Source organism: Teleopsis dalmanni, chromosome X (assembly GCF_002237135.1).
Source record: "Teleopsis dalmanni isolate 2A chromosome X, ASM223713v2, whole genome shotgun sequence".
Lineage (NCBI taxonomy): Eukaryota > Metazoa > Arthropoda > Insecta > Diptera > Diopsidae > Teleopsis > Teleopsis dalmanni.
Genome location: NC_051848.1, coordinates 52,733,757 through 52,758,290, shown reverse-complemented (window position 1 = coordinate 52,758,290; position 24,534 = coordinate 52,733,757). Strand labels below are relative to the sequence as shown.

Sequence of the window (24,534 nt, the reverse complement as noted above, 5' to 3'; positions counted from 1 at the left end):
CTTTGTAATTTAGTTGATTTAGTAGTGGATCTCATATCACGCATTTCTCAACACGTAAGTCACAAGAAACATGACTCCGTGCGCTAAGACTAAGGATGCTGATAGGTGACTCAAAGTGGTACCACGCCCACACTGTTGTATTTCAATTTCTTCGGGATGATAATTGATGCACTTTTTAGGACGACGTCGTTTTTGCGTTTCCTGTGACTGTCGGCGTGTACTGCAAGCGCCTAAAAGTAATAATAAAATATTTTAGTAAATATTTTAACTACCATAGATATAAAACCCTTCTCCATACAGAATTTTCCTAATAATACTAGAACAGATAAGAGAATAACTTGGTAACACTGAGAGAATAAATATAATGTCTTGAAGCACCAGATTATATTTATTTAATATGAAGCGTTACGATGTGCAAGCAGTTCTGATCTTAACTAACAAAGATTCGAAACCCTTCTCCGTACAGATTTTTTCTTATAACATTAAAACAGATAAGCGACTTACTTGGTAATACAAAGAGAATAAATGTAATATCTTAAAGCATCACATTATATTTATTTAATATGGAGCGTTACGATGTTTAAGCAGTTTGACTATACTCCAATTCGATTATTTGGATGATATACTTTGAACGATCGAAAATTTCGAGCTGTGCGGACATCATATTGTTCTTAATATTTTTTTTTACCAAAAAATAGGTGGAACATCTGAATGCATAATGGCGAAGACAATTTTTAGCTTTTGTGTAGAATGCTTAAAATAGTGTTTTTTTTTGAATAATCGTTAATGTGATTTCCAAAGACCGGAACCAATATTCTCAAAACTAATATCCTTCAGCAGGGAAACATTTTTGATGTACAAAATATGATTTACTGACGATTGAGCCCTGCTTCAAAATTGCAATCTTTAGAGTATACGCTTGGCTACTGTCAAAATAACTTTTAATAATTTTTTTAATTGACCGACTTTAGAAAAATGGTGCGGTGTTGTCTTTATTTAAGATATAATGTTTCATTACGAATTTAATTTAATGAATTTACTAGAACCGTACGAAAAATGCAATAGTGAGAAATAGAGTAATTGAAAACCATTCTGGATGACCAAAAACTGTCATTAATGATGAAAAATTCAATATATTGGATGATGATGGAATAATAATCAAGAAGTTTGCTTTATCTGTAAGCATTACCGTTGGCCACATTCAATATATATATTGCTTTAAAATTTCAAAATGAAAAGATTTAAATGCATTTGAAGATTTGTATGCCTAAACCTTGTTATAGGTACAAATGCAGTAGCTCTCTATTTGGTAGATACATTTTCGACTGTCGCAAAATTTATGGAACAATTTTATCCTAGACATTGATTGGATACTGAAATTGGAATCGAAAAAGCATTCTTATATTTTTTTTTATTTTTTTGGATCGTAACGGTCAGCAATTCTACACAGTTTAAAATTATTTTTGATTATATTATGAATTAATTTACTTGATCATGATAAATGTTATTATAGCTATTTCTTTATTACCAACTTACCTACAATACCAGACTCTTCCATTGGTTCAATATCAAGTTGTTTTGAACCGCATGGACAAAGCGTATCCACAACTAAAAGAATCAAATTACTGTGTGGTATTTTTTGCGCACTAAATGGGCGTTCACAGCCCGACACATGACAGTTGGTTAGTTTTCCCTGAAAAAAGAAACGATTATTATTCTTAAGTTCTGCAAAAATATGCTAAGAGGAAATAAAAACAAACCTTCAATGGATTGTTTTGTCCGCCTTGATTAAGGCGTTCAGGTTGTAACATATATAAATCAGTACGTAAGTCACAGCGACGTGCATGATGTGGATCAGGTGCTGAACGTGGACCAGTATATGGTTTGTGTTGTTTTGGCGGCGGGGTTGTGTATTCCTGTTAAAAATAAATGAAATTAGATTTTTTTTTTTTTCATTTTATAATATTAAAAATATAAAATTATTTACAACATCGGCGGTTGTAAAGAAATCGTCCATTTCTTCATCGACTGGTGGATTATATTCATCGAATGGTTCATAATCATCAGTATAATTGGGTTCCTCAAAAACATCTTCGTTATAGGTATAATCATCTTGTGGCCAGGCATTGATTGGTGTTGGTAACATTGATAACCAGGTGAAACTTAACGAGACAACATATTTGTAGAGCCATGAGGCTGCACGATGTGGTCGTAAAATGCCACCCGCAGCAGTATAGGGATTATCAGAATCTGAACAAACACCTTGATAATCATTAACTGTAATGCGCTTATATATGCGATCCTGCACCAATGAATCCATAATGGTGCCATCAATTTGTCCAAAAAATTTACCAGTATGCTCCATATCTTCCGATATTATGACAAAACCGCTATTATCTAACACATAACAATCAAGATTATCAGAAGCGCAGGTACGTTTGCAGCCAGTCATGCCAGTACACTAAAAAAAAGAGTGAAATAATGTTATTCATATTTTACAATAAATTAAGATTATTAATTTATTTTGTTAATATATTATTATATAAAATCTTTAATCCAAATTATAATTTAGTATAGTCCAGCATGGATAAAAAAAAATTTTAGAATATGTTGATCAAATTAATTTTTGTGCGAAAGGATCGACATTAAGCCAATCTGTGGGCTGTCGAATTTATTTTATGGAATTAGTAAAAAATTCCATATTAAATTTCTTGATTCTTACAGTGTCTTCCAAATAGAAAAAAGCAGGAAGTAATGGGTTACTATAAAAGTAATGGTTTACGCCTACAGTTATATATGTTCACACTAACAGTCCAGTAGTTATCGAAGCATTAGACGCAATGGTTACAAAAGCAAAGTCAGCTAGCTTTCATCATGTTAATGATTTATAAATCTGTAGACAGCTGCTTGAAATATTTAGGACCCACTACACTATCCGGAAAGCGTCAAATATAGTCACGTCCTAAAATCTCTATATTTGGAGAATTTTTAATTGCTACTAAGAGTACATAAATATCTAAAAATCTTCGTAGTACTGTAAGAACTTGTTTAATTAACCCTCTAATCATAAAATCAAATACCAATATTAACAACTCCGATAATATATTTCTGAATAAACTTTATATACATGTTAAATATACGAAATAGATTCTTGCAAGACTTCGAACCGAAAATATTTTCATTTTGGTTTTCGTTTTGGTTCAGATGGGATAAAAATATAACCGTCCGGTTCCAACAAATATATCTACTGTTATTCAGTTTTTGATTTTGAGCTAGTTCAAAGCCCTGTATAATTTAAAGTCAATCGAAAGATAAATTTATATTTCCGATAAAACAATGAATCTGTATTAGTTCCAAATAAATATCACACGATCACTCTTCTAATATAACCTAACTTATGTTAAGTATACATATTTACTTACCGCTGAAGTGATATTTATAAAATGCTTGGCTAATGACTCGTGCTGAAATTGTAGACCCACAACAGCGGCTGGCGCTTTATGACCACGATGCTCCACAAATATGGCATGCGAGGCTGTTACCAGTGTCGAATTCACCTTAGCAGCATAACCTGAACCAAATGGTACACTATATACGAAACTATCCTGTTCAACGGTGTGCTGATCGATGGCACGTTTATACCAAGACATATCCATAGCTCTAATATTATCCTCACTAAAATGACTGTAATAAAGAAAAACCGATATTAATGGTATTTAAAAAACAAATATTTAAATCTTTCGCTTACGGTTCAGGTGTATCATCTGCTCGTTTTATGTGATCGATCCAACGTAAAAGTCCAGATCGCGTTGCCACAAATGAAGTAGCGACAACAAACTTCTGATAACCTTGTCTGTAAAGTGTAGGAATAGTATTGCAAAAAGAAAATATTTTATTAGTTTCGAATTTGGAAGTAATTGAACGACTTTTGTGACAGTGCAATATGATGGTGATATATCGCAAGCGTAAATTGCTATTTTTTATTATAAATTTAAAAAATAACTAAGCTAATCGTAACATCCCATTAAAAGAGACTTATGATTCGCAAATGCAATACGAGTTTAATATATAATCAAAGTGATGTTTATTTTATTTTATATATAATCTCAAAAGACTTTAAAGACTATTCATTTGCAAGATACAGTGTAACTTTTTATACTCTCCAAGATGTTAAATTATAATAAACTATATTCATCAGTGCTTTTGCATGGTGCAGAAGTATGGACGGTATCACAGAATACTGAAACAGTACTGAAAGTGCTCGGAAGAAAAGTTTCTTCCTGGTACTTTTCGATCTGGAAATGTCTAACACATTCAAACACATTAAAGAACCACAACTATACAACCTTTTTAATGACTTAACCTCAATCCGCTTCTGTGCTGGCGTGAACATGTCCTGAAAATAAATCGTGGTACATAAAAGAAAAAAGCGCTTAAAGAGCGAGTTTAAAAAATAAAACATAGGAGAAGACCATGTCTCCTGTGGATTGCTCAATTCAAGGTAACTCTAACCGGTTAACATACGACATCGGGGAAGTATTTGGAGAGAAATACTATATCGCGTCTAAATCCGATTATGTGTTGTTATGGTCAAACAAGTAAATAATTTCTTTTATCGGTCATACATTTAAGTCAGTGTGACTTATATAAAGTCATTAAACTTGGGAAAATAGTTTGCATAGCTGCTTATATGTCTTTGAAGAACAATAGCGAGAAAATCAGTTAAAGATCTTTAAATTGAATCAGCGAAAAGGTGTAGCAATAAAAATTGATTTTTAAGGAGACTAAAATCTTATATGAAACCTAATGGTAGAATAGTTTCTATTCGATTAAATAATTTGAACACATACTGATTATATAGTTTTTGTTCATTTACATACTTATACAAATACTTTTATATATTATAGCAGTGCTTTATAATGACACTAATTTGAATTATATTATTTTTGTACTGAATTTGTTTGGTCTGTCATTAGTGACTTATTACTTGTGCAGGCCCCAAACTTCATAGGGTTATCATTATATTACCAGGGCAATTCTGGTCATTTGCTCTTAAACCGTGCATAAATGAAAGAGTTTTGGGAACAATTAAGCTATTCAGAAATCTTATACAGAAATTTTCAATATAGTCATTCAATACGCTTTGAGAATGCGCCAATGTTTATTTTTGTAAGAAGTCTTCAAATAGTGATCAAAGAATGAGTTAATATAGTAATGTCTTTAGTAAGGTCAACACTTTTTTAAAATTAAACGTTTGTTTAATTTTTTTTAATGACTTCTATATTTTGACTCTCCTTGAGAGTCATCATCAGGATAAGTACTAATTAATAAACAGTAATTAATATTATTAAAACCTATATCCATTCGTCATGTTTTTGGTTGCGTTGTCCATATTGCACTATTTTGAATTATCTGTTATCTATTTAGAAATATCATATATCCGAAGATTATTATTAGGTGTGTTAGAGATCGATAAATTGCAAGGAAATATATATGAGAGTTGGACTCTCCTATATAAATTATACCAAAAGGTTCATAACGTTATGATCGTAATTTTTTAATTAAATAATCCGGAATTGATTTTTATTTATTCATCACTTTTTAAAACTCCATTAGTATTTCCAGAAGATAAATTCAATATAATTTGTTTCCTCAAAGTGAATTTGAAAACCTCAAGTCACCACTTCTAGCTATTTTCATTAACTATACTTTTTTCTCTCATTATATAAGGAATATTTTAACATGAATACTTATATATACTACATATATATGGTATATGTGACTGCATTACAATGCCCTATAAACATCAGTGGTAGATGTTCAATTTTTATTTAATGAACTTAACCAACAGAGCTAATATTCTTGGGGACCTCCGGGGACCTGCTTGTAAAATTCCTTTGGTGGTTTTTAAACGGCACTTGGTTGTCGAAATTGACGAGTGGCTCGAGGACGTAGATCCGACTGATCTTGGAACCAGCTAATATTCTTAATAAAAACCAAATAAAAAGAAAATTGTTAGTGAACTATTATATACATCACATATTATAAACTTGGTTGCTATTTAAACAAGTCTTGATTATTTTCAGAAGTCAACAGTACAGTTTAATAATAACTAATAATCGAAAGACGGTTCACAGAGTGTGAGAGCAGAGATAACTAAAAACATTTGAATGTCCAGAGTAAACAAAATTTTTTTGACCTGAGACTGCCCGATCTTCAAACAGCTTTTGAGAGAGAACTTGCAATACCAATTTTGTAAAATAGAATTTTCTCGTGTTGTGATTGTGCAATGCAAAATAAAGTGAAAATTAGAAAAAGAGAAGAAATCAAATTAGCACTAAAACTCTCATTTGTGGTCTCTCATACATGAGCACTAAACAAATTTTATGCTTACTGTGAACATATGAAAAATTTAGTTATTTCTGGTAAAAGATACTAACGGACCTATTCTGTGCACTGTGCAAATGCTGTTGACAACTATAAAAATATGCTCTTTTTAAGCATTTTTTATTTTTTGCATGCATGACAAATATTCTTAACTAAAATATACGCTCCTTACAAGCATATTTATTATTGTGATTTGAATGCATGAAAAATGCTTTCGACAATTTAAAATATATGCTCTTTACAAGCATTTTTTACGAACAGTTACGAACAATTACGCACAGTTACGAACAATTACGCACAGTTACGAACAGTTTTACATACAAAACACTTTACACCATAGTGTGGTGAGAAGCATTAGGTATTTAAGCTTTGAAATTTGTCAAGATGTGTCCAGAATACCAAAAAGCTTTCTGCTTTATAATAATCAAAAATTTTATTAAAGTATTTGACAAATTTGTCAAGTGCACAGAATAGGTCCGTAAGTGTTAGTATGCCCTCTATCAAAGTGATAGAGGGTATTGTAAGTATTTGTGAACTATTTTGGAAAGACAAAAATTATTTAAGGAGTTTTTTTCTTAAGAGTGTCAATATACGTACATTAATATATTATATCGGTACTTAACTGCCTATCCACTTATAACGGAATTAGGCAACAACTCTCCAAAAGACATAATGGCTTTTCTAACTGCTACGTGTCTATGCAAGTAAAGTGGGTATGTCCCTATAATCCTTAAAGGATGCAGTGACGTGGTGAAAAATTCCAAACCCGTTTTTAAATCTAATCCAACCTAATGTATTATGTACATATACTTGTATTATCTAAACCAGTTGTCTCCAGACCAGATAAGATCGCGGGCCAATACAAATCATTGAATAAGTTGAAGGGTCGCAGAAATAAATGCATACGTTTAGAGACTTTTCGGAGCAAAATAAAAATGCGGTGATAATGAAAAATTTGTTTTTTTTAATTTTTCATTAATTTATCTGTGGGCCGTGATTCTATATAAACCATAGAATCAATCACAGAGTTTTCAAGATAGTATAAGATACTATAAACGAATTCGAGTTTAAGAGTTAATAATGTTAACTATATTTTATATATGTTTTAGCAATACTGTATCTAATATTAGAGAACTCGTGTTTCACTATTAATATATATATATATACATGAAACATTGATCTACATGCTACATATGCCGTGTTTATGTGTTTATATACATAATATATATAATGGTGTTTAGGTGTGTACATGTAAATTACCTTTTAAGTATTGCCATTAAAGTGGCTATTGGACTACATATTAAATTTTTTTTTTACATAAATATTTTATAAATTCAAGAAAGGTGAATAAAATAATAGTGGTGAATTTTAACAATGGTGAAGATATATAGTTTTATGCGTATATATAAATATTTATTATATAAATAGAAAATATATGCAAATTACAGTTAAATTAAATCATTTAAACAGTTTGCAGGAAAAAAAGAATAAAAAATAGAACACACAAAAGGTATAAAGTGCTTTAGTGCATTTAAATAACTATAAAATATTATATTTATTCATTTTAAATAATTAAAATTAATTATAATTATTTTAGTAAGTGCGGTAATATACTTAAATAATAAAATAAAGTTAAAGGAAATATTTTTTTAAACGGCAGATCATCTCTGGGCAAAGTTTCAGCTTACAATATAGCTAATATGTGGCAGAAATACAAACTCTCAGACCTTATATATCAAACCTTAAACAGGTTTATACTGACCTTAAAATAAAAAAAAAGAATTGCCTAGAGTGAATGAAACAGAAAAGGTAACAGAACCAACAGGCAAATAGATATAGACTTACAAGAAAGTGAAATGCGGTGTTATAACTGCAAATAGTATAATCGGTTGAGATAGTACTGATAGTATAGATAGTACGGTAAAGGTAGACTATTTTGAGATGCATTAAACGCTAGTTACTTTTACACTAAGTTGAGCTATGTTTGAGCGGATCGCTTAGAAAATTAATTATACGAGAATCAAGTACAACATATGGTTGATATCAAAAAGTAACACAGAATTATTATAATTCAATGTTATATTTCAATCTATAAAAGAATAATTCCAGAATTTATTTGATGGAAATTATAATAGAAAATTAGTGAATGAAACACGGCATTTAGAAACAGGACATAGAAATATCCATAAATGGTATGCAATCCCAAAAGATATAGTTATAAGAATGAAAGCCACTTTAGTTTAAACTCAATAACTATATTCGAGAATCGAATGACAGAAACGGTCTCAAGTCGCTTCGTGTTCTATTTCGGCTGATCATTCACTTAATGATTGATCGGTCCCAACGTCCCACAATATGTGAATAGATGGTATCATGTAAGTACTTTATAAGTTAAACATTTTTAATGAATGCATACAGTCTGTGTTGTTAGTTCAAGTTAGATTGGAGTGGTGGCGTTGTACATGAAAACCCAGTTTAGCATAAACAATGTCTTATTGTGACACCAATCTGTATTTGTACTCGTATAAGATATGGTAATATGTCCTTTTGTAGAAAATTATTAGACGAAATTGTTGTTCTTTGTTAATAGATGTTTGAGAAGAGTTTTGAGAATGTAATGTAATCTTACATAATTCAAATGCGCCACTTTAGTGGGATTTACAATATGGAAATCAAACAACTTCAAGACCTCTTATACGCAATATTGCTATAGAATCTTCAAGATATTTGGCGCTAATATCAACCGCGAAGAAATAGGAAAAGAATTGCATTAATTGAACATATAAATTTGTCAACGAGTTCAAATCTACAGGGTGGAAAGTGTTTGGAAAATGTTTAAAAAAAATTAAAGTGAAGAATATATATATTGATAAATTGCCCAGAGTGATCAGTTGTTTATAAAATTATAAATGAAAACAGAAAATTTCTATATAAAAATTTGTCTTGCAACAAAACAGGTATAGTCATTTTATGACATGTACTTACTGTTTATCTTCTTTGCCATTCGAAGTTGCAGTCGAATTTCTATCTAGACCATCTGTTACCATTGCATCACGTACCAAACTTTGTATAAGGGTTCGATCGCAAAAATATGGTTCGGCTTTGCGAGAACCTTGCATATTTAAATGCTGGGCAAAATGACCCACAGGTGTAGCACCATGTATAGAATGATGTGGTTGTGGTGATTTTGGACGCACCTAATACAAAAAAAATAATAATAATAATAAATAAAAATTAAATTAAATTTAAGAATATTTCATATTAGGTTTTTAATTTTATGATAAAATTGTAATACCTATTCACACATTACATAAAATTTACACTAAAAATTTTTTTTTTCATTTTAACAGTGCTTACCGACATCCACTTCCAACCTGGTCGACCAGCACGTGCTAAAAAGTGCAACACCTGCTCTTCGGGCGATCCAAAACTAGGTTCTTGATCGCGCGACGAAGAGTATTCACCAGAGTTTTCACGCTCTTTCTCTAATTCGCTTACGCTATTGTACTCGCAATACACCCAATCGGGATGTACACGCCAATTGTCTCCCTTAAAGTATTCCGTAACTAGAAGTAAGGCAGATCACGCAATATTAGAATATTTTTAATTAAAGACTTTTTAAAATAAAAGTAAATCTCTTACCATTTTTTCTTGAATGACGTATTTCTTGTTGGGAAACTAATTCATGGCTACCGTATTTTTCCGGTAGTACAACAGCTAGCGTAAATGGTGTATCTTCAATGGGACCATAAAAGTACCTAAAATAGAAATACAGGACATGAGAGTTGTAATTTTGAATGAAAACATATCTTGATCATTTTGAAGTTAATAGAAACTAATTTAAAATAACTTTTGAGCATGTTTTGAATGGGGTTTTATAAGTCTCAAGTGTTTGCACATAGAATGGGGGAGTTTAAGTATATCAGTGTAGAAAATGTCTTAAACATAGAACGTCTTTAAAGTTTTGATTTGCTTAATGCATCTGAGAAACGTAAAGTCATAACGTTAATCTTGCTTATAAGCTCATACGATTAAATTTCTTTTCAATAGATGATAAGGATCTCTTAAAGTCTATCTGTATTTATTTGCATAGTTGGTCTAAGAATTCCTTTGCAATCATATTCATCTATGATAATATTTTAATTGATGGAACTTATAAGAATAAATTTAATGGATTAATGAACTTACAAGTATTCAGTAGAAAATATATTAAAACATGAGACATTCTTCTATATTCAAGTGCTTATTTAGCAGTTTAAAAATTATGCAATATATATATAACTCCAATATATATACAAATAACATTTACTTTTTATTGTTTTCCATAAGTTGCCAGAAATAGAATAATGGGAAGGAAACTTCTCCTAAAAAACTTCTTAACGAAAAACGTTTTAATCTTTATTCTATTCGAGGAATAACATCCTTTCGGATAAAGATAGTTGCAATATAATAGATCTGATAATTATAGTGCTTCGTTGCAAATAGTAGCTCTAGTTCCTGTAGTTCATTTATCTATCCATAAGAAGTGTTCTGAGTATATTTGCGGCACTTGCAAACCCTTCTTTCGAGTTAAATATGTACATATAAGACTGATATGCAAATTCTTGAAATCTTATGAAGACTTTTCAGCTTAAAATGTTTAGCTTAATTGGAGATTATGAAGTTAGTTTTTGTCAAAATCCGTCCCGGTTATAACAGAATGGCGCATATATTCAATACAATTCAATTTTTTTCAACTTTAACATGTATTAAACCAGTACCTTAGAGAAACCAGTATTACTCTACATACCTTTGTGTGCGAGCAGTAACTCTTTTCATTTCGTCAAAATGATTTAGTACTGTGAATTCTGTTTCACCTTCTTTTGGCATAATCATATCGCTACGCATCTATAATCAATTGATATTAAAAATATATTTAATATTAAAGATATTTGGAAATTCGGCAAACTTACATCATAGAGAAGATTTTTATTCATTTCGACAACTTCATGATCATTGTCCATTTCGGTTTCCGGCAGTTCCAACTCCGTTATATCAACTGACGTATATTTTGGACGTAACTGATCGATATACTGATTACCATCACTTAATGGTCGCAAATCGGGATGATAGAGTACACGTCCATTATTATCAACGATAAACGAATATCCATTCGGTCCTAATTTATGTTGTGGAATCATTTTACGTATTTCCTCAATAGGCACGTCTGTGCCAACTACACCAAGCAAATTGGCGACACGCACCGAATGGTTCCGTCTATCGAAGACCGGAGTTGAAACTGTCGTTACCAAACGTCGTTGATACTCTGAATCTCGACCTAAGCCACCTGATTTGCCAGCAACAAAAACAGGACTCCAATGTACTGGATGATCAGCTTGATACATAATCATGGGACGTGCCATAACCAGAGCATAGTCGATAACTTTCTTGCGCGCATCATCTATATCATTGATTTGTACGAAAAAGCCTTTATTTGAACAGGCCATATCATGTAAATAGCTTCGACTACCCGAATCACTGCCAATTAGGTAAGTGAATATGCGTACAGGCATATGTGGCCAGTTATATTGCTTTATAACATCTTTATGTGATTCCGATGTACTTTCGGTTATTAACATAATAGCTTGATTGCACTGACTACCCTCACCGGATTGATTATACTAAAAATATGAAAATAATTATAGTGTAATGCATAGTTTCAATTGCTATAAATAAGTATATTACCTTATGTAGTAGACTGAATGCGTACTCCAGGCCAGCCGTAAAGTTAGCTGTGTCTTGTAGTTTTATAGCTTTAACAGCAGATTTTATCTCTTGTACATTATCGGGTGTGGCACGTACCATGCGGTCTTTAAAGCATGGTACTGGTGTCTTAACCATTTCTGTAAATGTAATCAAATTTACATAGTCATCTTCGCCGAGTGTGTCGAGTATATTAAATGCTGTTTCCGTGGCCAGTTCAAAAGATTTCTCCGACATGCTCGAAGAGGAATCAAGTAACACCATCTATTAGCAATTAGAAACGTATCAAATTGAATAACGAATCAATTATATTTTATTTTAGTTAATAGCACTTACAATATCTTTCGGTGAAGAAGCTGCTTGCACAAACCAGTTTTGTGCTCTAAAATCATGTATCTGTTTGCTGCCTTTTGAACCTTCTGGTGGCCATGCAGTACCTGGAAAACGTCTTAAAAATCCGGTAGTAGAGCCAAAATATTGCCATGATAAAGCGGGATCACGTTCCAAATTGTTTTGAAATAATGGATCTAAATGTGCGCTCCATTGCAATGCAGACTTTACATCGCTCTCGTCCAAAGACACAGCGGTTGGCACCAGTATTGAGCTTAGGCTGAGATTAACAGGTAAACGTTCAAAACGACGCATAAATCGTATATCCATGTGTCTTGCACCATCCGCCAGTTTACCATCTGAATTATATTCATTTATACGACGTGCATCATAGTGCTGACTGCTTGCTGTAGCCGATGAACTATGTGAGTCCAATTCGGATAAAGCTGCCTGTTCTGCTGAGTCCATTATGCGCTGAAAATAAACAGAAATAATTATTGAGTTTTAATGGATTAAAAAGTTTGAATTTAAGGTCACCTTAAACGGAATAATAAGTAACATTGAAAGAATTTTATTTGAGAGGTTTCGAACAGTATTCGAACAAGGGTATTCGAACAAGAAAATTTTTATTTATTTTTAATTAATAGATTTTTAGATTGATCATAAAGCTTTTTCGAAATCTCTATAGCAGTAGCTTCAATACAATTGAGAAGAATTTTTCAAGCAGCTCAGTGCCAAAGTTTCAGAGAGGATAAGCTCTCTGGTTCACCAACAGGCCACGCGACCTGCAATAAACAGAAATATTTGCAGATTCTATTGTGATGAGGAGAAATGTATGGAACATCTGATCACCAACTCTGATGCTCTAAGCCACAGTAGACACAAAATTTTAGGTGCCTACCAACTAGAGCTCTATCTCCGAAGAAGCTAGTTCAAGAAACTAATTTTCGAAATAGAAATGGGTGCACAACATATCAAGCGGGTCGTAGTACATAAACCATTACCATAAATGATATGTTATGGATGAATGGTTGACACTCTATAATATTTATTCCGGACTTTTACACGCTTGCTTCGAATGTTTGCTTTGTAATCGTCATGCTTTAAGGCTATTCTTAGTCTCAAGCTTATAAAGCACGTAGAGGCTTTAAGCTAGACTGTAAGGCTGAGCTGTGCTTCTGTGAACCATAGAGTCAAGAATTTCAGTTTATGATTGTGAAGCGCTGAACTTCTGCCAGCTAATTATACACTAAGCTGTAGTGCAGATGTGAAGGCCCTAAGCTATTACTTAACGAGAGTGCACCGCTTAGTTATTATAGTTACTAGAGAAATATCACATACAAGTACTACCAATTTATATTGATTTCAAAACTGTTATCCTTATTTGACCTTTAAGTCCGCTAAGTTGTTGATAAGTAAACCGATTGGTTCATAAAAAGAGTAAACAAGTACAAATGGAATAATTTGCAAGAGGTCTTCTTTGATGAGTTGTCAGACAATGTTCAGACGTTTTGACATTTACATTACATCCATAACGCAATCTTGTAAGGAACATAAAATGCAACAACAATAAGAAAAGAGTTTAGTCAATAAAATTTGAATACTTGTTGGAAATCGTTTTACATAAAAAGTTGGGATGTATACCATTTTATTCAATTTCACATATTTCACATCTCATTTGCATTTATAATTCAGTGTCTCCAATGTTTTGTTAGGATAACTTTATGTGTGGGTTGAGGGACTCCAATTGTCATTATATTTTTTTTTTTTTGTTTATTTTTTGCTGCAAATGTCAATGTTCCCTGTAACATTTGCGAATTTTGTATAATTTTTTTTATCTACTTTAAATAATGTTTGGAAACTTTTAAGTCAACATTATGCATTCTTCTCAGTAATAAAAAAAATAATATTCCATTAAAAAATTATAAGAAAAAATCAAAAAAAGAAGTTTGCTTTGACATTGCAAAGTTTTATTTAAAATTATTTACTTAATATTATATTCTATTATTATATGGCAAATTAAATAGCAGTTAGTAAATTTATTTGAACTATACATTAGCACGACTTTCTTCATATAACGTTCCTAGATCAGGTTCTATACATAAGAAAGAATATATAAGTCAAGCAACAAATAATGCCTTTATAAACAGAATAGTATTGAAATTTAACAATTTTTATTTTTATTTTTAATTATAATTTATTATTACTGTTTATTATTATTTATTTTTAATTATTTTTAATAAAAATATCACTATAAAATTTGTTAAATTCAATCTAGTTAGGTTTTTGTGAAGACGACTTAAAAGATTTCAAATCTAATAAATAGATATTAAATGAACTGATGTAGAGTAATAATAATTGCTAACTGTTACAGGTTACTTTTATGAACTGTTACTGCTGCAAGTCTATCCAGTCTAAATCAGTCTAAACCTAAATCTGTAGATTTTATGGTTTTCATGCGGTGAGGAGAAGATATTATTTTAACGTTCTTTGTATATTCCTTGGTTTTTGATTGAAAATTTTTTAGTGGTTTTAGCTTAAGAGGTTTTAACTCATATATTAATAAAGTGAACTTTTATCTGTCTGTATGTCTATCTGTCAGTAAGTCAAATTATTTTTCAATTACTGATTTTTATGTTTCCCTTAGGCATTTGCACTTAAGTTTTTAAAAAAATGAGTGCTTCCAACGTCTGGTACTTTTTCCCCAACCTGTTTATGGGTTGTTACATCAGCATTTCTGGAAGAGCAAACAAGTTTGAGTTCAATTTTCTTTTTCATACATTATTTTCTAACATATAACAAATAAATTCGCAGGCTTCCAAGTATGTGTATTTGTACATATGTACAAATAACGCCTTTTTTATTTCCTTTTTTTTTCTATCACTGCCATTTATGTACGCCTCAGACTTACTTTGTCATAATTGCAACTGAAAAAAAGTGTGCATAAAAAGGTACATCGGAGCGTGTGAGTGACTTTTGTCACATTACTCATTCGTGTTCACTTAGGAACACCAGCACAAACCTTCGCACTCAGCTCACAAATAAGCAAGCCATTCACAGCTTAATAAGCTAAGTTAAGAAAGCAGTGCATCCATTGTTTATATCCGGTATGCATGTTCGGTTGTAGGTCTTTCGTTGCCGTCTGCCCTATGTCAGTCTGGTTATCTGTCTATCTCTCTTGGCTTGTTTCCTCGTACCTTTTCTTTTGCCATATGCTATGCCCTGCATTTACTTCACATAATTATCATTCATAGTTCAAAGTCTTTGTGCACTCCTTTAAATGACAATTATAATAATTTATAGTTCCTTATTTAGGTGCTTAAGGGATGAAAACTTAAAGATAAACACATGGGCACTTATACACGTGAGGTAGCAAGAAAACCTAGGGGACGAACATTAAAAGAAATATTTATGTAAAATATGAATATTTCTGTAAATATTGAGTGTATACAAAACAATTGTAAATTTTATTTTAATTAAAATATACTCCATCATTAGCTATGACTTTCGGTCATTTCTTTAGCAACCATACTATTTATGAATTCCATGAGAAAGAAATTGTTTGTCTTTTGATAGATCCATTTAACAAGCCATTTTTCGTGATTTTTGTGTTTTCTGAAGTGCCGATCTTGAAAAACGCTTTGCATTGATCGGAACATATAGTAATCTGATGGAGTATGTTCTAGAAGCGTGCGGTAGATTATCGCATTAAACTGCTTTCAACGTCTTTTATACTTGTCTCGCAACATGTGGTCAAGCATTATCGTACAGTAAAATCAACTAAAACCACTGATGATGAGTACTTGGAAATACTCGAAACAGCGTTGTATGGTCAGTAAAATTTCAATAAATTACCTAAAATTTTTGTTGTTGTCTTTTTATTTCTATTCAAGCCCCTCTAACTGTTAAATAGTTAGAAGTTAGAACAAAATCAACTTACATTGTTTGTTGGCATGGGTTAATGCACGGTTTAAATCTATTACTTGATATTGGCAGACCACTTCTCTCTGATCCCACTACATACACAACAAATGTCCATATCACATATTTAAAGACCAAAAAATTTAAGGGACAGACTTGACTAAGATCCTTTTTATGGACATATATTTTTTAACAAACAAGCGTTTGTTAAATCGAAATAGTTTCACTTCAAGTCAAGACTGCGTTAACAAATCTTAACTGAATTTTTTGAAATGTAAGAATACATACATCCAGATATCTTTATGTGATGATACATTATAGTGCAATAAGACTCAAGTCTATGAATCTCAAAGTTCCGGTCAAACTCAACGTCTGGGACTTATAGACATGTGTTCACAGTCATCTCGTAATTAATTCACTGTAAAAAGAGTTCTATATAAATTTAATCTAAATTTCTAAGTCCCTGAAACAGTTAGAAATTTCCTAAATTTGACGAATTTTTTGTAGCAGTTTTGAGCAGCTTAATTCTATAGACTCTTTTACCGACAGTTGATAGTCAGTTGGTGTGTGGTGTGAAAGGTGTGTAGATCTTTTTTGTGGTGAAATCTGCATTCAACATTAAACTTTTATTTATTCTAGTTTCTTTTTTCATGAATTGCACATGCACATAATGGTCGTCTCGGATAATTTTTTTGACATTCTCGATGTAAGGTTCACGATTTTCACGACGTGACGTGAACATCTATTTTGAACCATGTTCAGTTCGTTGAATTTAAGATAGAATATTTACACAAATCTTAACAATAGGTAGATAAACTGTAAGTTACTAAACAACATCTCCAAGTTCCTATACAGCTGAATAGAATATATTGCGATCTATAGTATTAAACTCATCAGTGATCTATAATTGAAACTAATGAAAAAAATTTTCGAATGAATAAAAACAATTATTTATTTACTTATACCTTATTAATCTATTCCTTTCCATTCATAGAAGTCGCTATGCCAAGCATTTCTATGAAATCAAGCTTGTATGATGTAAAAATATATTGCTTGAAAAGAGCATAATAATGCTTTAAGGAATTCACTTATTATTTTTAAATAATTTTTAGTATATATTAATAGACATGAACTTTTAGAATTGAAAATTCAATTAAGATTTCGTTAATATATCTAAATGTGAAAGGTTGTACCTACATTAGCAACTAGCATGTCCTAAATAATAATAACTAAACTTTTTATACATCAAAGGAGGCATTAAAGCACCTATATTACAACGTATTATTATAATGATAACAAACACCTATTATCACACATATCACCAAGCTTCATATTTAAGTATATTCAAATTAGATATTATACATATTGGAGAAAAAAAATACGCTGAATCTTAAAGTCACCAAAGTATGACTTCAAAGCATTTCTATATAAATCAATAGTGCACTTTTTAATTCATATTCCGGAATATATCACTTAGAGTTCATATTATGAAAATGCAACAAACAAATTTTTGGATAGATATTAATTGCCAATAATAGCTATTAGTGTTATGCTATGAATCAAGAGGTATTTTTCAAATACTATATTGAAAACATTTATTATATTGTAAATATGTTTGTTGAAGAGTACTTTTCAAAATCAGTATTTGTCGTGAGACCATCTGTTGACCATAAAGTTTACTGGGCATGGAAAATTTTTATTCTAAATGCAATAAATTCTGTTCTACACATCCATATATCATATATGTATAGATGTAGACAGCTATATGTATATAAATATATATATATAGAGCTATATTCGTTGAACGTTTCTTTATTAGTTACATTAAAGTACTTACTCTTTAATATTAAAGCTAACAATGTTCTGCTGTTTATTGGAGTTAATCAGAGTCTAACCTATTAACGCATATAACAGCCAATAGCTGACCTCAACACCAACACTTGAAACTTTTTATTGATCCTAAAGTGTCTTGAGCAAAGAGTTCTCAATAACTCCTGTTCTACAAGTCGAAATATCATGAAATTTTGATAGCACCTTAGTGAAGTATCTACCTAACTGTAACTGCTAATATTGTGTGTTTTTTTACATGCACCAGAACTATCAATAACGATAGCTATAATTTGACAACTGAGCATGTCAAACTGTATTGACATTTCTGTTTAGTAATCATGAATCGTTTAGCGCTAGAACAACGTTTCCACATTGTTGAAATTTACTTTAAAAAAAAAAGAAATCTGTTCGTGAAATTCATAGATCACTTCATCCATTACATGGTCAACATAATCGGCCTAGTGATTAAGCAACTCGTTCAGTTATTGATCATTTTCGCACCAATTTTACTCTTCTCGATTTAAAACTATCAACAAGTGACTGTTTATTGCCGTTTACACCTCGGTTCTTATTTTTTTCAAAATGACGAAGCAACTAGGAGCTGCCGTTTCGGTGAATGACAAGCGTTATCGACCCATGCTGACGGAATTCTTATTTTGAATATCAATGATTTTTGGTTTCAATGGTCATACAGATAGCGCAACTTACCATACAGCGCACTTAACAATCGATTTTTTGGGCACTCAATTGGGCAAGAATTTTATTTCTAGAAGTGGTCCAGTTAAGTTGAACCCTCGTACGTGCGATTTAACGCCTCTCCATTACATTTTATATTTATGAAGCTATGTTGAGTTATTTGTTTATGCCGACAAATCAGCACCCCAGCAGCTCTTGAAGCTTTGGAATCCAGTATTCATACCACCATAAAGCCATATTTATTGCAAAAAATAGTCAAAAATTAGATTGATTAAATGGACTAAGTAACCCGTAACCGCAGCGGACATATGCATCATATTCAAAGAATACATGCCATAAAATTAACTATTAGATTATAATAAAAAAAATTTCATTCAAACAATATTTCTGTCTTGTATTATCATTTTAAGTTCTCATGCAGCTGAAAAAACATCACATAGCATCACCTCAACATCAATACTTGTGGACTTCTATAAATTTGCGTCCTACTTTAAAAATAATTGATTTTTATCTCAAAATAGTTGATCATTTTAATTAAAGTTTTAATAAAGCACCGAAGCTGATTCTTCGACAATATTTCTAAATATTTTTTTTAGTTATATTTACCGCTACTACGATACTATCAGAATTTTTTCTGACAACCACAAACTAAATTTTTTTTATAGATATTCAGTAATGACTCAAATATTTATGTGGTTTTGTAAACATTATACCAAAATAAGTTTGATATTAACATTAAACCAAATTCAAAGCTGACAAAAACCCTTCTTATTCCTATTTTTCTGTAGGAGAACGAACTTTTCATTCGTCCCCTATCTCACCTCATACCTAATCATACCTAAGCAAAAGGACTTGTTTCCTTGTTATTCTTGTCCAAGATGCACTAATCCGTCCATAAGACGTTTCTTATGAAAATGGAAATAAGTTAAAATGTCGAAAACTAAATATGAAATCTGAACATTTTTTCATCTTCCACTTTTCTCATCTTTTTGTTTCGTCTGTACAATTTTCTTGGAAATATCTCTGCCATTTTTCCTATGCAGATAAGGAATGCAAAGTTCAACTCAAAAAATACTTCCAACTTAAAATGTAAAATGTGAAATGTAAAAAAGATGACAACAAAATTGTTACAAGAAAATTGCAAGAAAGAACAAGGAAGAAATTGAATAAAAAATTCAAAACCTTAATCCGCAAGTTTTTTACGGATACCTTTAATTTTTTACATAGAATTCGACTATTTTCAGTTGTAAGCACAGTAAAATTGCAGATAGTTTACCTTGTCATAAATACGTAAAGAACATTTGAACATTTTGCTGTGATTGAAAAAGGACAAAGACGATGGTTCATTACAACAAATTCCTTTTAAATAAAATAATCTGCAAACGAAGTCGTATTTCACTTTATAATATTCCCAATATATTAAACATTTGGAGCAATAAACCCTAAAAAAATATATTTGATATTAAAATTCTCATAAATTTGAAACTAAAATTTTAAGACCAACACCCTCACAAACTTTGCTTAAGTCCTAACAAAACATTTGACTTATAAGTTAAAAATATCTTCAGGTATGCACAATAGCTGTCCATCCATCCTTAATGAAATGAAACGTAGTAACCACTGTATTTTGTTTGTGAGGTTAAGCATGATAGAGAGGAAAGAAACGATAAGACTGATTACCTTGCTGACTAATGAGCAGGACATTGGAGAGAACATTAATTCCAGGTGAATTGTTTAACCTAATAACAAGCTAAAATATACATCAAGCCATCCAATACAACCTTAAGTAAACTTCTCATATAGCAGAGAAATTATTACTACTCATAGAGCAGAGAAGATATTAAAACTCTTATTGAGTGACAGGGATCTACCAGTCCCTGTCTCAATTGATTACATGTGTTCTAACCCAGACCTCAACCAGGGGTTCGAGGTCTGGCTTTTTGAAAAAATGATCTCTCTGAACACGGTAAACAATTACACAGATGGCTCGAATATAGATGATCGAGTCGGCTGTGGCATATTCTCTAGAAAATCAGGTTTTAGTTTTTTGCTTCGACTTTTCAATCATTGCAGTATTTTTCATGCAGAAGCCAAATAGGCGTCCTTCTCAATACTGAGCTGAGAAACCACATTGTCAGATATCTAGATTGACTTCAGTTCTCTTGATACTGCATAGATTGCTGCTTCGCTGCTCACATGATTAAATAACCTGATGAGACTCAAGAAATTCTTCAATTGAGACGGCAACTATTATCAACGCAAAGAACGCGTTCAAAAACTCAAGTGTAGATATGCCAAGACGCGATTAAAGTACATACCGGTACTCTGTTTTTGAGTATTTGCATATTTATATTATTTAAATTTATATTTGGAACTAGAAAAATCACAGAGAATTGAATTTTATAGTTCAATAGTGATTTGATTAATTGTTTTTATTTTAAAGGAGAAAAAATAAATCTGGAATTTTAAATTTGGAGTTTTATTTACAAAATCCGAATAGTTTTTGAGCAGAGGTATAATCAATATCTATAAGGACTAATGTATTCTGACAGATGAATATCCAACAACAATATTGAGGTTCTATGAATGTAGTTATAATACCATTCTTCGTAAATTTGTCCGCTGATGAGATAATCATCTAAGTAAGTATTACTTTCCTCGTTATATTCAACATATATATGAAATTCTTGCATTGGAGCGATTTTTATGTTATTTACCCGAATAGTCGAATTCATCTTAGACATTTCAAAACAAATTTTAATTTACACGTTCTAAGGGGAAACTTCCAACAGTTTTCGGGCAAAATGCTTGCCATCGAAGCAGAAAAACTATTAAAATTTTTCCCTTTTTCCCTTTATATGTGCATGGATACCAGCACCAATCTACCTGGGTTCAGCTTTTGATCCATAGTCGTACCATTTGAAATGGTTTGCTGTATATGTCTCTCATTCTTCCATTCACTTTTTTTTTTGGAAATTCCCATATTGAATTTGTAGGTAAAGAAAGACAAGCTTATCCCTAATGGACTTCAAATTTTGAGGGAATCTTGTAAATTTACCATACATTTAAAAGAGGATGCTTTGCTGGGTGCTTGGTCACACAGGAGTAAAGGGTAATGAATCTGCCGACAGTCTTGCAAGGGCAGGTTCTGCCACTCAAACCTGTGGACCGGAGCCCTATTGTGGATTAAGTTGGTCTACAACTAGATATCTAATTGATAAATGGATCTTAGCCGAAAGAGATCGCTACTGGTGCGACAATCGAGGTAACCGTCAGGCTAAAGAGCTGGTTCACCCATATAGTTATGGCAAGGCATCCCTCCTTAGCAGATCAGACTTGAGACTGCTGGCAGGATATTTAACGGGTCACCATGGACTGCGTTATCACCTTAATAAGATGGGTCTGTCCGAGGAGACGGATTGTCGACTCTGCTTAGAAGCAGACGAGACTACCAGTCACATTCTCTGTGACTGCCCAGCCTTGATCTGGGCTAGGAGGAGATTACTGGGAGGAGGGCTGCTCTCTCCTTCTGACATTAGGAGGTTCTCAACGGACGACATTCTGGCCTTCATCCGAAAAGCAGAGTGTCTTCTGTTCGGTTAGGGTCAGTTGCAGCACAAAAGATCAATCTGGTCGCAGTGCTGTGCTCCATTGGGAGCTTGTACCCTGTTTATTTCTATTCTATTCTAAAAGAGGATGCTTGGAAGTCGAATACCAATTCTTAAATCTTCATAAACTATAAGTATGTATATGTAGATAGGAGTGTTAACTATAGAAGTAAAGCCAGTATAATTATGTACTGGTAGTGTTTGAAGCTCTTGAACGGAGTACAGATTTTCAATACTATAAATATATTTTTAAATATAACATAGTTGACTATAGAAACATAAGCAATATGTTTTTATGAGTGCTTAAACAATAGTTAGAAAAATAGATATGTGTTTTTTATCGTTTTGTGGTTTCATATTTTAATGAGTTCAATCGCATCTGAACGGCTTGATGGTTGCATGGATTGCCAACTGTTAAGTTAAATGAGAATTTGAAGCTCTTTGTTTTATCGCAAAATAAGCAAAGTTTTCATTCTAATATACTTTTACTTAAACAATGAGTGATGTATTTCAATATTCTTATTGTTTTCCGTTCATTCTTCGAACATCATCTTGAAACATTAACAAATATTCATATTTCCTATATACATGATATATTTTCCTTTAAGTTTACCTGATGAATACTCTTTTGTCTTTAGTAGCTTTTATATATTTTTCTTAAGTTTATGTTTATTTTTTTAGGAAAGGTTGAAAACCAAGAGAGACTATAAGAGCTCTTATCTAATAAAGAAACTTGTTCAGTTGTGTCATATTTTCCTGTGTAACCTTTAAAGGTTACACTCGCCTTTGTTATTGGGCCTATTCCGTTAAAGGTGAAAAGTCACTTGAACACTTTGGCCAACAACGTCAAGCGGACATCATCATATGTAACACTTCATCAGAGCTTAGATGCAAAAAACTGCAATGTGAACATATATTTGAATATGAGTTGGACTACAACATATGAGTAGTACGTGTGCAGAATAAATAGGTGGGATAAATATAATGTATCAAGATAAAGTTTTCTGTAATTACAGAACAGTTGTTCAGTTTAGTTTACGTAAATACTTACAAAGTTTAGAGGTGACAATAACTAGAAATTTGATGAGGCCCTTCAAAATTGTTACTATGAAAAATTCAGGTACAAAAGTTTTCATTGATTAAAGCTAACACTCAAGTCATGAAACCTTAAATCATAGCCTAAAAGGAATGCTCATCGAAAAATTCGAAAACTAAAAAAAAGCTTACAAAAGTAACTCCAATTTTAAATTTCCTGGAGATATCTAAGAACTTTAATCAAAAGTTTCTTAACAAATTACTGACACCAAGCTTTATACCAAAATTTTTAGGAATCATAATTTTTATTCACCTATCAACTTTTAATGGGCCAAAATTTTCTCAAAATGGTTTGATTATTTTCATTCCATTCGTGAAAGTTGAAAACTGCTTCGGTAACATGTATTCCTAGTGCTTGATGGCTTTTTGAAGTGGATCGTTTTAATATACCTTTCTCTGTAATCATTTGCTTTGTGGCATTTGGGAAGTAAGGCGTAACCCTTCAAAAAGACCAATTATGCATTACACTTAATATTTTTATTTTTAAAGTTCTATCTACTGTGCCATTAAGTTTTCCTGTAGATTCTTTACAACTGAAGCGGGTCATCTTCTTCATCGCTATTATTAGAATCATCGGGAGAAATATTGAAAATTGTAAATTCGTGACTTAAAAGAAATAACACGAAATTATTTTCTTTTAACAAAAAAAAACCCCTGAGAACAATAACGACTCAAAAAGTTTCATTTTTATGTAGAATTTAATAATAAACTTAATTCAAAAATAATAAGCAAAATTTTTGTGGAAAATTAATTTAGTGGTATTACGGTGCGTATGAGTGACGTGTAAGGCACCTGTTAAATTAATTTTTTTAAATACTTTTGGAAACAACACCTCACTAGAACACCTCACAACACCTCACTGGTCAATCCGTATCCAGAATAAAAAATAAAAAAAATTTTTCTGATATGGTCTTCCTTTTTTTTA

The 24,534-nt window shown here is 31.6% G+C and overlaps 1 protein-coding gene across 1 annotated transcript in view; it reads right to left on the bottom strand.

The window, feature by feature from the left end:
• The window catches only part of LOC119688415 (voltage-dependent calcium channel subunit alpha-2/delta-3), an 88,351-nt gene continuing 63,817 nt past the window's right edge, over nucleotides 1-24,534 (bottom strand). The window contains exons 4-17 of the mRNA XM_038103096.1: nucleotides 12,466-12,933; nucleotides 12,112-12,393; nucleotides 11,340-12,047; nucleotides 11,177-11,274; nucleotides 10,030-10,145; nucleotides 9,745-9,953; nucleotides 9,373-9,584; nucleotides 7,648-7,680; nucleotides 3,749-3,853; nucleotides 3,423-3,684; nucleotides 1,988-2,461; nucleotides 1,761-1,916; nucleotides 1,537-1,693; nucleotides 1-230 (exon numbers count right to left, since the gene is read on the bottom strand). Coding sequence (XP_037959024.1) covers nucleotides 37-230; nucleotides 1,537-1,693; nucleotides 1,761-1,916; nucleotides 1,988-2,461; nucleotides 3,423-3,684; nucleotides 3,749-3,853; nucleotides 7,648-7,680; nucleotides 9,373-9,584; nucleotides 9,745-9,953; nucleotides 10,030-10,145; nucleotides 11,177-11,274; nucleotides 11,340-12,047; nucleotides 12,112-12,393; nucleotides 12,466-12,933 — 3,474 coding nt within the window. The 3' untranslated portion in view covers nucleotides 1-36. The remainder of the gene's footprint in view (nucleotides 231-1,536; nucleotides 1,694-1,760; nucleotides 1,917-1,987; nucleotides 2,462-3,422; nucleotides 3,685-3,748; nucleotides 3,854-7,647; nucleotides 7,681-9,372; nucleotides 9,585-9,744; nucleotides 9,954-10,029; nucleotides 10,146-11,176; nucleotides 11,275-11,339; nucleotides 12,048-12,111; nucleotides 12,394-12,465; nucleotides 12,934-24,534) is intronic.